Source organism: Pelobates fuscus, chromosome 1 (genome assembly GCF_036172605.1).
Source record: "Pelobates fuscus isolate aPelFus1 chromosome 1, aPelFus1.pri, whole genome shotgun sequence".
In the NCBI taxonomy this organism is placed as follows: Eukaryota; Metazoa; Chordata; class Amphibia; order Anura; family Pelobatidae; genus Pelobates; species Pelobates fuscus.
Window position 1 is genome coordinate 159091374 of NC_086317.1, and position 12304 is coordinate 159103677.

General features: G+C 42.3%; 1 protein-coding gene across 1 annotated transcript in view; it reads left to right on the top strand.

The window, feature by feature from the left end:
• LOC134602754 (complement receptor type 2-like) overlaps window positions 1-12304 on the top strand; it is a 51404-nt gene that overhangs the window by 6831 nt on the left and 32269 nt on the right. Inside the window, exon 3 of the mRNA XM_063448094.1 lies at window positions 10482-10578. Coding sequence (XP_063304164.1) covers window positions 10482-10578 — 97 coding nt within the window. The remainder of the gene's footprint in view (window positions 1-10481; window positions 10579-12304) is intronic.

Genomic DNA, 12304 nt, shown 5'->3' on the forward strand with positions numbered 1-12304 from the left:
CACGCCCGGGTGGTTTTGCGTTCCACCGGAGTTCAGACCGCGCTATCGCGCAGGCGCGGTCTGAACTCCCCAAAGAATGGTGCCAAATTTAAAGTGACCTGCCTATATATATATATATATATATATATATATATGTTGTGCAGATCTGTCTGTCAGCATGGATGCTTGACATTAAAGATCCCCCGTGTCACCAGCCCCCCCCCCCCCCCCCCCCCACGGGTCAGAGGTTTTAGAGGTAGGATCCTGATGGCTTCTATTCTTTAAAACTTTCTAGATAGAATGATTAAGTGGAATTCAAATATTTTTTAACATTTGTGTATTACAGATATGTCTATCCCTGTTTCTATGGATAATATGGATAAAGACAAGGTTCCTACTCCTGTTTCAAAAAAAGCCAGTTCCAAGTCTAAACATCTCTGTTGTAGTGAATGCACCACTCCTTTGCCAGATGGGTTTAAGAGGAAAATCTGTAATAATTGCTCCTCATTATCGCTAGAAAAATCCAAGCAACAAGAAATGAAGTCTTTTTTGTCTTGGTTTCAGGATAATCTAGCCCAAACCTTTGAGTCTTTTAAAGAAACAACTCAGACTTCTCCAGTTAAACCTAATAAACAGAGAGCTAAAAGGATGAGGACACCTTCTGGTTCAGAACTCTCTTCTGGGGAATGTTCCTTTTTGTATTCTGAATCCTCTGAATCTTCTGATAATGAAGTGGGGTTTCCTCGTGATGAGCTGAGGAAATTTATTAAAGAGGTTACTATGGTCCTTGCTGATGAGACAGCAGATAAAACCAGGAGTATTTTTTTCCAATCCAACAAAAGATGCTGAATTTTATTTTCATGGAATGGAAGAACCCAGAGAAAAAAGCCTTTATTTCCAGTCATTTTAAAAGTATTGTTAAAATACAGGAGGATGATAAATGGGAGAATTTACCAGTAGTTGATGTACAAGTTGCGCAATTGTCTAAAAGAACTACTTTACCTATTGGGGAGATTTCAGGTCTGAAAGACCCTATGGATAAGAGAGCTGAAACTTCCAGCATACGGGCTTATCAGGCAGCAGGTTTTCAGGCAAAATCTGCATTAGCCGGAGCTTCAGTAGCAAGAGCTCAGAATCTTTGGCTGAATACCTTGGAAGAAGGTCTAGGTGATACCCAGGACAAAGACCTGCCCCTCCTATACCAAAATTTGAGGTTGTCAAATGAGTATCTTATGGATATTGTTGCCGAGGTGATTAAACTATCGGCTCGTATCATGGGTTTGTCATCTGTAACCCGAAGGGCACTGTGGTTTAAGGCCTGGGCAGCAGACACTGCTTCAAAAGCTGCATTATGTGAACTTCCCTTGGAGAAGAAAAAGTTTGGGTCTCCCCTAGAAGAATTGGTACGACAAATGTCAGAAACTAAAAAGGCCTTGCCCAAGGATTTTTGAATATAATCCAAAATGGTTACCGAATAGAAATCTTGGATTCTCCAAGGTCAAATTTCCTTGTCTCCTACCAGTCAAAATTAAAAAACCAAGCCCTTTTTCCGCCACTGTTTCACTTTTAAGAAAGGGTGTTATAGAAAGGGTTCCAAACTCTCAAGTTTACCAAGGGGTATACTCCCGCTTGTTCCTTGTTCCAAAACCAGACATGTCTTTTCGCCCAATTTTAGATCTAAAATCCCTAAACAAACTCGTTTCTTATCAACCTTTCCAAATGGAAACAATAGAGTCTGTCACTCATATCCTTCGAAGAGGAGATTTTATGGCCACCTTAGATCTAAAGGATGCCTATCTGCATGTTCCTATGGCTGTGAGCTCATGAAGATACCTCAGGTTTGCTATAAAGAAAGGAAAGAATATCCATCATTTTCAATTCAAGGCTCTCCCGCTCGGGCTAGCCTCAGCACCCAGGATTTTTACAAAGATCCTCACGCCAATCACGGCACTTTTAAGGCTACAGGGTATCACAATTGTGCCCTATTTGGACAACTGGTGGATAAAAGCAGATACAAGAACCACGCTGAATTCAGATGTGGCCTACACTCTAAAAATCCTGGAAGAACATGGGTGGATTATAAATCTAGAAAAGTCGCATCTTACCCCTTCAAAGTCCATCCTATTCTTTAGGGTTTTTGATCAAGTCAGATACCCTGTCAATTCATCTTTCAACACAAAGAAGATAAAGAAGTTGATATCAAAACTTCTTCAGGTATCAGAATGTTCCGTAAGAAAAGGCATGCAGGTTTTGGGTCATTTGACCTCTACGATTCCAGCAGTAAAATGGGCCAGAGAGGAATCAAGGCCCTTACAATGGGAAATACTTGCACAATGGTCAAAAAAGGAAGAAGGCTTGGATGCAATCAATCGAGTAGTCTTTGCTCAGCTGGTGGGGAGATTCGACCTTCCAGTTATAGACCTTATGGCGAGAAGATCAAATGCGAAAGTAAGAGCGTTTGCCTCCCCTTTCAGGATAGACAGACCTCTGGTAATAGACAGTCTTTCAATCCGGTGGGAATTTCCCCTTGCTTACATATTTCCCCCCGGTAAGCTTAATTCCGAGAATTCTTCACAAAGTGTCATCGGATCAGGCACGTCTCCTGGCCATACTGCCGTACTGGCCAAATCGCAGCTGGTTCTCGGGTTTGAGGAATATGACTTTAAAGTACTGGACTCTTTCGGTTACGCCGGATCTTCTGGAAAACGCACATGTTTCAGTGGAAGTATTGGAGATGTTCAAATTGACAGCTTGGCTGCTGCAAGGCTGATTCTGCATCATAAGGGTATTAAAAAAGAGAGGTTTCAATTGCTTTTAAACTCCACTAGGAGCTCTACCTCTTCTATATACTTGAAGATTTGGTCGAGATTTCTTCACTGGTGCATTGCTAAAGATTGCATTAGATCCCATCCGTCTGCTGACACAATCCTTCATTTTTTGCAAGATGGTCTTGAACAGGGTTTTAGTCGGTCTACCCTCAAGGTCCAAGTTTCTGCTCTAAGTCATTTTTTGGTAAAGAATTGGGCTTCTAATCCTCTCATTAGGAGATTTTTTTAAAGCAATAAGGATCTTAAGGCCTCCTATAAAAGCCTGGTTTCCCTCTTGGGATTTGTCCTTAGTTTTAAAATTTCTTTGTTCTCAACCTTTTGAGCCACTAGAAAATGCCTCTTTGAAGAATGTGTCCCTAAAATCCTTGTTTCTAGTAGCAATTACTTCAGCTAAGAGAATTTGAGAACTGCAGGCGCTGTCCTCTTCTCCTGACTTTACTAAGTTTTATCCGGATAAGGTGGTTATGTTCCCTAAGCCTTCATTTCTTCCGTAAGTCATCTCCTCTAAAGTTATCAACCAACCTATTTGTCTGCCTTCCTTCATTGGTCCGGCTAAGCAGGATTGGGAATTTGATTGGAACCTACTGGATGTAGGGAGGTCGCTTAAAATCTTCTTAGAACGCTCCTCTACATTTAGAAAAACGGATCATTTTTTCGTGAATTTCTTTGGAAAATTCAAAGGTCAAGTTTCATCCAAAGCCACTTTAGCAAGATGGTTGGTTGAGGTTATAAAGTTGGCTTATTCTTCATCGAACCTTCCTATACCTACTTCCTTGAAAGCTCATTCCACTAGAGCCATGGCTATGTCTTGGGCCGAAAAAGCATGTGCATCTCCGGAAGAGATATGTAAAGCAGCTACCTGGTCTTCTTTCAACACCTTTGTGAAGCATTACAGGCTAGACGTATTCTCTGCCTCTGACGCTGAATTCGGGCACAAGGTGTTACCAGCTGTTTTGGACTAATTCCCGCCCTTACTTGGGATCTCGATATATCCCTATTGTACTGCCACCATATGCCAGGAAAAACTGCAATTTTACTCACCATAAATTCCCTTTTCCTTAATATGGTGGCAATACAGCACACCCTCCCTTTATCTAATTAATAAAAAGTTTTTTTTGAGTTTTTTTTGTGGTTCCACTGTGGTTTTCTTGACACGTACTGAGGTCCTAAGACTGCAGGGTCTCTTATACCTGGTAAGGGGAGGAACTTTTTATGCTAATTTAATTTCTTTCAGATGCTTGCCTATGGGAAGAGTACATCCCTATTGTACTGCCACCATATTAAGGAAAAAGGAATTTACAGTGAGTAAAATTGCAGTTTTCTGCTGGGTCTCCCTATTGAGGAAGGTGTGGTAGGAAGGATTCCATCTTCCCGAGTATATTAAAGGGTTTCTCCCGGTTGTTCCTAGTCCCAACCCGGATGTGTTTTTTCAACCAATATTGGATCTTAAAGTCCTGAACAAACTCGTTTTTTTTACCAACATGTCGAAATGGAGAATATGGCGTCTGTTGTTTATTTCCTTAAAAAAGAGATACTTCATGGCAACTTTAGATATAAAGATGCCTACCTGCCTTTTCCTATGTGAAGTCACTATTTTACCTGAGGTTGGCTATGAGGAAGGTGAAAAGGGTTCATTTTATTACAATTCAGAGACCTTTTATTCGGGCTAGCTTCAGCACCTAGGTTTTTTTTTTTAGGTCCTCACTCTTTTCACAGTTTGTTTTTATGTTGCTAGGAATTACAGTATAGAGGCGCTATAAAATCTATACGCTATAAATCCTGGAAGAAGAGGTTTGGTTTATCACCTAGTAAAATCTCACCTTGCCCCTACGAGGTCTGTCCTGTTTCTTGGGTTTTGATCGAGTCAGGGACTCGGTAGGTTCATCTCACATGAGAATGTGTATGAAGATGAGGTTTGATGATGCACCTTCTTCGGCTGTCTGTAGGTTCGGTGAGAAAGCCTTGCAGGTTTTAGGTCATCTGACCTCTACAATCCCAGCGGTTGATTGGGCCTGAGCAAATTCGAGGCTCTTCAAGTGAAAAATTTTGTCCGATAGTCTAGGAAGTTAGAAGACTTCTATTCTCTTAATGAGTACATCAGCTCATGCAATAGAAAAGTTCTCTTGTTGGCTGAATAAAATTTCTTTATACGATCTTTTTGTCACAAATCTTGGATTGTGATTTCTACAGACTCTTCAAATACGGGTTGCCTGTATCGCTTATGACAGGGTGTTGGGTCATTAAAAGGATACAGAATAATCTTTATAATTCAAAAGATTGTTGTTGTTGTAGTTCAAAGTTTTTCTTTGTAGGGAAGGCTGTAAAGCTGTGGTTAGGCATTCAGACTACAGTCTCCTACCTAAAACGTACAAGGCAGTACAGAGGTTGTAATATTTTATTTCCTTGGCTCAAGGTTTATGTCCTGGGCTCGAAGTCATCGGGACTTCATTGCCGCCATTCCCTTTAGAGGTATAAACAACATTGTAGCGGACAATTTCGGCAGTTGAGAATGGTCCCAGAACAAGTGGTTCCTCGATCCAGTAATTTTTTCGCTCGGCGGTGAGGAGATTCAATCTGCCAGTCTTAGACCTTATGGCAAGTTGATCATATGCAAAGGTAGGGTCGTTTGCCTCCCTCTTCAAGGTAGATGAGCCTATGGTAGTGGACGGTCTTTCGATCCGGGGGGTATTTCACCTTGCTTTCAGTTTTTTCCTGGTAAACCTTGTCCCAAGGGTCTGCAGAAGGGGACATCAGAGTAAGCTTGGATGCTGGCCTTAGTGCAGTACTGACTAAACCACAGCTGGTTTTTATTTAACATGTTCAGGTTGATGGCTTGGCTACGGCTAAACTTATTCTACATGGTAGGGGCATTGAAGTAGTGAGGTTTCAGTTACTGTTAAATTCTACCGGGTACTCTGCCTCTTCTGTCTACTAAAGAATTTGGACGTGCTTCTCCTATTGTTACTACCCGGCGTTCTTACGAGGTGGTTTTTCTCATGGTTTTAGTCTGTCTACCCTCCAAGTTTCCGCTCTCAGTCAAGTTTGGTGATAAATGGAGCTTCTTGTCCTCTCATTAGAAGATATATATATTTTTTTAATCGTTTAACCTCCAAAGTAAAGCTGTTTTTATTTTGGGTTTTGTCTGTAGTTTTGTAATCTGCGTTCTCAGCCTTGAGAACCTTTGGATGCAGCTTCTTTAAAAGATCTAACCTTGAAAACTGTTTTTGTGGTCGTTTCTTCAGCTAAGAGGATAGTGGTTCTCCTTTCTTACTCTCCTGACTTTACTATACTTCTTCCTGATAAGGTGATCATGTACCCTATACCCTTATTTCTTTGGAAAGTCATCTCCTCCAAGGTTATCAACCAGCCTGTTTTTCCCTTCCTTTTATGGTCCATACTTTCCGGAATTGGAATTTGTTTGGAGCCAACTGAAGGTGGATTGCTCTAGACCAGTGGTAGTCAACCTTTTTCTAACTACCGCCCACTAAGGCATTTTTTTGGTTGAAACATTTTCCTTACCGCCCACCAGTTTTCGCGCAAGTGCAGAATATTTTTTTCGAAAAGAGGGTGTTAAAAAAAAATGTACGTTCATTTATCTTTTTATTTCCAATTAATGCATGTTTATAATGTTTTTAACTTTATAAAGTTTAATGAGAAAACAATAAAGTAAATTGAAATTACCTTTACTAGTTAATAATGAGATCCTTGAGGTTGATGCTGCAAGACTAAATATTTGATATCTGGTTCGATTTTCGTAAGGAACAAACAAAGGTCTCCTCTTTCGGTGATATTCAGACGACTTCTCTGTTTGCGCATAATAGGATTTCTCATCTGTGCGTCATCTCCCCTCTTCTCCCTCCTCAATTCCCCTCCCCACCTTTTTTTCCCCCCTTTTTTTTAACCTTCCTTTTAGCAATGCCCAGTAGGAAGGCTGAGCTAGGTATCCCACTATAACAGACTGGCACACAGGGCCGCCATCAGGGCATGACAACCGTGACAATTGTCCCTGGAGGGCACGGCTGCCCGGGCCCCACGTGTATCAGCGGAACTGCCGCCGGTGCATCTGCACCGGGGCCCACACGCTTATGGGGCCCATCAGGTGGCCCAAGCATTTAGGGCCACCCAATGGGCCCTATTATCTTCAGGGGCCCGGTCAGCGCTGTAATAGTGCGACCGGGCCCCTTTAAAAAAAAAAAAAAAAAATGCAGCCGGAAGCAAGTGCTGCTGGGAGGAAGTGACGTTCGGTCACTTCCTCCCAGTTTACTCCGCGCGGGAAGGAGGAGAGAGAGGCTGCGAGGAGAGGCAGCCGACTCACATCATCCCCAGCCACCCTCCTGCGATGAAATGGTAAGGAAGAGAGGAGGGTGGCTGAAAATGAGGTGTATGTGTGTATGCCAGTGTGTGTGTATGTCAGTGTATGTGTGTGTGTGTATGTATGCCAGTGTGTGTGTATGTCAGTGTATGCCAGTGTGTATGCCATTGTGTGTATGCCAGTGTTTGTGCACTGTGTGTATGCCAGTGTGTATGTCTGTTTCAGTATTTGTATCTGTTAGTGTGTGTGTATTCCTGTGGGCAGGATTTGGAGGCGGGCCCTGTGGGCCGGCTTGAAGGGGGGCCCAGACCTTGAGCTGTGTTAGGGGCCCCAAAATTTCTGATGGCGCCCCTGCTGGCACACATTCATTCATTCATTCATACAGACAGACAGACAGACAGACAGGCAGACAGGCACACATGCAGACAGACAGGCACACATGCAGACAGACAGGCACACATGCAGACAGACAGGCACACATGCAGACAGACAGGCACACATGCAGACACACACACAAACATACAGACAGGCATACATACAGACACACACAAGACATACATACAAAGACACATACACACAGACAGACACAAGAAACATATACATACAAAGACAAGACACACATACATACATACACACATATATACAGACACACACACGACACATACAAAGACACACACAAGACATACATACAAAGACACATACACACAGACAGACACAAGAAACATATACATACAAAGACACATACAGACAGACACAAGAAACATATACATACAAAGACACATACACACAGACAGACACAAGAAACATATACATACAAAGACACATACACACAGACAGACACAAGAAACATATACATACAAAGACACATACACACAGACACACAAGAAACATATACATACAAAGACACATACACACATACAGACAGACACAAGAAACATATACATACAAAGACACATACACACATACAGACAGACACAAGAAACATATACATACAAAGACAAGACACACATACAGACAGACACACACACACGACACATACAAAGACACACACACAAGACATACATACAAAGACACACACACAGACACACACAATACATACAAAGACACATACACACACAAGACATACATACAAAAACAAGACACATATATACAGACACACACAAGACACACATACAGACACACACACAGACACACACAATACATACAAAGACACATACACACACAAGACATACATACAAAAACAAGACACATATATACAGACACACACAAGACACACATACAGACACACACAAGACATACATACAAAGACACATACACAAACAAACACACATTATATTTAAGTCACCCTCCTGTTTCCTACCTTTAAGGTGCAGGAGGGTGACTTTCCCTGGGGTCCAGTGGTGGCTCAGGTGGATGGGAGTCAGAGTTCCCACTCTGACTCCATCCTCCTCCTTCCTCCCGCGCGGGCTCTCAGTATGCTGGGAGGAGTGACCGGGGAATCACTTCCTCCCAGCAGAGATGATGTAATCACAGGGGGACCGGTCGCGCTCTTTAAGGTCCCAGCGCTGACCGGGCCCCCTCACAATCCACATCCATCGGGTGGCCCTGACAGCATGGGCCACCCGATGGGTCCCTCTATATGCGGCCCCGGCGGATTGCCGCCGGGGCCGCAAGTGGTGATGGCGGTACCCGGTCGCAGGGGTACTGCCGGCTCGGACCCGCCCGCTCACCCAATCTATAAAAAAAATTGAAAATCCCTACCGCCCACCTGGAATCCCGAAACGCCCACTAGTGGGCGGTAGGGACCAGGTTGACGACCCATGCTCTAGACAAATACATTTGGACCGATCATCTTCATATGGCATACTGATCGTCTATTTGTGAATTCCTTTGGTGTTTTTATGGGGCAGTTTCCTCCAGGGCCTCTTTAGCTAGATGGCTGGTGGATAGTATTTAATTGGTTTATTCTTCCTCGAATCTACCTTTGCCTGCCTCCTTGAAAGCTCATTCTGCTGGTTTTATGACTGCCTTTTGGCACAATAAAGGCATGTGCTTCACCGGAAGTTATATGCAAGGCAGCTACCTGGTCTTCTTTCAACACTTTTTGTCGAGCGTTGCAACCTAGACGTATTCTCTGCCTCTGACGCAGTTTTTTGGGCACTAGCTGTTGCATTTTATTGCCTAATTTCCCGCCCTTAGTGTGGATCTCGATATATCCCAATTGTACTGCCACCATATGCCAGGAAAAACTGCAATTTTACTTACCTTAAATTCCTTTTTCCTTAATATGGTGGCAGTACATCACTCTCCCCCTTTATATATGTATATAGTTTTTGGGTGTTTTATAAGTTCACTGAAGTATTCTCGGTACGTACTGAGGTCTCTGGGCTGGTTGGGCCTCTTATGCCTGGTAAGGGGAGGGACCTTTTTTATGTTAATTATTTCTTTCAGATGCTTGGCCTAAGGGAAGAGTACATCCCTATTGTACTGCCACCATATTAAGGAAAAAGGAATTTACGGTAAGTTTTCTTGCACTTGTTAGGTGTAGGTAGGCAACAACACAAACCTTTTATAGTCGTTAATAGATACAAACAAGGTAGAGGGAGCAGCAGCCCCTTATGGATGTCCTCAGATCTGGATCAAGGTGAGTCACCATGAACAAAAAGACAGGAAATGAAATCTAGTGTAGTAAATTGATATTATGATGTAAGTAAAGGGCATCTCTCCTTGCAGGCAGGAATTGTCTCCTCTGTCTCTTCAGCTCCTTTCCCAGGCAGGTATCAACACCACTCTCACCAGCTACTGCCTTTACAATTGCTACCTTCACAAGCCACTTTCAGGGGCTCTTAGGACCAGGCACATAGTCTGGCAAGCCTCTCCATGAGGGCATGGAATGGAGCTTCGTTCCAATGTAGGCTGCTTTGTATCCTGCAGTTCAGCTCACTTGAGCAATGCTGTGTATGTACTCTGATAAGGAAATATTTTTATGGAAATGGGAAGGAGGAAGGTTTATGCCAAATCCTGTTTGTACAAAAAAGAGAAATGAATTTTGAGCATGCAAAAAAAAACAAAAAACATGAGCATCATTATGAGGCAAAAAGCAAATGCATGATTTGATTTGGTCCCTTGCTGACTTAAAATGTGAATATGCTCATCCTGCAAAAACACGAACTTTGTAGATTAGTTTAAATTGCGATCATTTCATTGCAAAGTGACCTGACAAAGGTTCTTAACCATTATGTCTTTGTCAAGTGTATGGAACTTGTGTTTTTGCTGTTGAGAGAAGTCATAAGGTAAAGACTCCATTTCACAGTTGCTGGCTTATTGATTATTTTTTTGTTTGTTTTTAATATCCCTCACAGTAAGAAAATGTCAAAGTCCTCCAGACATATTGCATGGGACATCAGAATATGAAGATGTTACTTTTGGCTCGATAGTGACCTATAAATGTAACGAAGGGCAAGTTTGTTTCGTGTTTTCTTGGTAGTTTGTAACAAAAAAGAAGCTCTGTTATTGAGTTGTCAGACTCTAACAATAATTGTAAATGTATATTTTATTTTGTGGTGCATATTCTTTGCACAGAATGTTCATTCATTCACTGAGATTCCCCAAGCCAATAAATGACTGGCTGGATCAGTATTTGACTTCTACAGGCATCAGTCACCTGCCAGCAGAGGAGATCCAGCGGCCAGCTTGACTCCAGTAAGAGGGCAAAATGTTGCATAGTTCACCCTATCACTGGGGAACGGCTCCAGGTCGTCCTAGCATCAAAACCTCTGCAGCGGACTGTGATGTAGTGCTTGGAGTAAGCCTTTAATTCACTTTTTGTTTTCGATTTAAGCAGTCCTAGACATATCTCTCTTGGCTGTTACACACATATCCTTACAGCACAGTGTGTTTACTTTAGAAGTTACCTCCTCCTATGTTCATTAAAGTTTAAACACACACTGGGGCTGTTGCAGGCTATTAATAGAGCAGGAAGTGAGAAATTCTTAATTGAACACACTGTACTTAACATTTTTTTTTTTCTCTCCTTTTCCCTCTTTCAGGAAGTGTGTAGGGAGATTGTGTGACACCACCAGGGCAGGTGTGTCCAGAGCTGCATAAACAAAGTGGTTTAACCTAAATGGAAGAGAATGGGCAGTGAAAATTCAGAAACATGATTTATACACTAAAATCTCTGCATTAAGCTGAAGTTGTTTTTGGTGCATAGACTGTCCCTTTTGAGGGCAAAACTTATGTTTATTGTAAATTGGCTATACAAGGTTAATAAGAAATACCGTATATACTTGAGTATAAGACTAGTTTTTCAGCACATTTTTTGTACCCCCACTCGTCTTATACTTGAGTCAATGTCTGTATTATGGAAACTTACATTGCCATAATACAGAGCAGGACCGCCGGGCTCATTACAAGCCCGGCAGTCCTGTTGATGGCTGGCAGAGAGCTCTTGCTTACCTTTCCGTCAGCTCCCTTCTCTCTCCTCCGGTCCGGTCAGCTCCCCTGCAAGTCTCGCGAGAGCCATGGGTCACCGTGGCAACGCTCTGACGGCGCGGCCGTCAGACCGCTAGACTTACAGTGGAGGAGCTGACCGGCACGGAGCGGAGGAAAGAGAAGGGAGCTGACAGGAGCTGCAGGAAAGGTAAGTAAGAGCTCTCTGCCAGCCCCCCTCCTACACAGTCCATGCCACAGGACCACCAGGGAATAATCTAGCCCCCCTCCCTGCTTGTTAGCTGGCCAGCTAACAAGCAGGGAGGGGGGGACAAAAAATTATTTAAAAAAATTAAATAATATTATAATAAAATAAAATGTTTTAATAATATTAAAATAAAAATATTACAAAAAACTACATGTAATATTATAATAATAATTAAAAAAATAAATAAAAATGCACACCCCCCACCAAGGTTACACACACACACACACTGCATTCATACACACACTGCATTCATATACACACACACTACACACACTGCATTCATATACACACACACACACTGCATTAATTATACACACAAAATAAATATTCAACTAATGTAATTTTTTTGGGGATCTAATTTTATTTAGAAATTTACCAGTAGCTGCTGCATTTCCCACCCTAGTTTTATACTCGAGTCAATAAGTTTTCCCAGTTTTTTGGGGTAAAATTAGGGGTCTCGACTTATATTCGGGTTGTCTTATACTC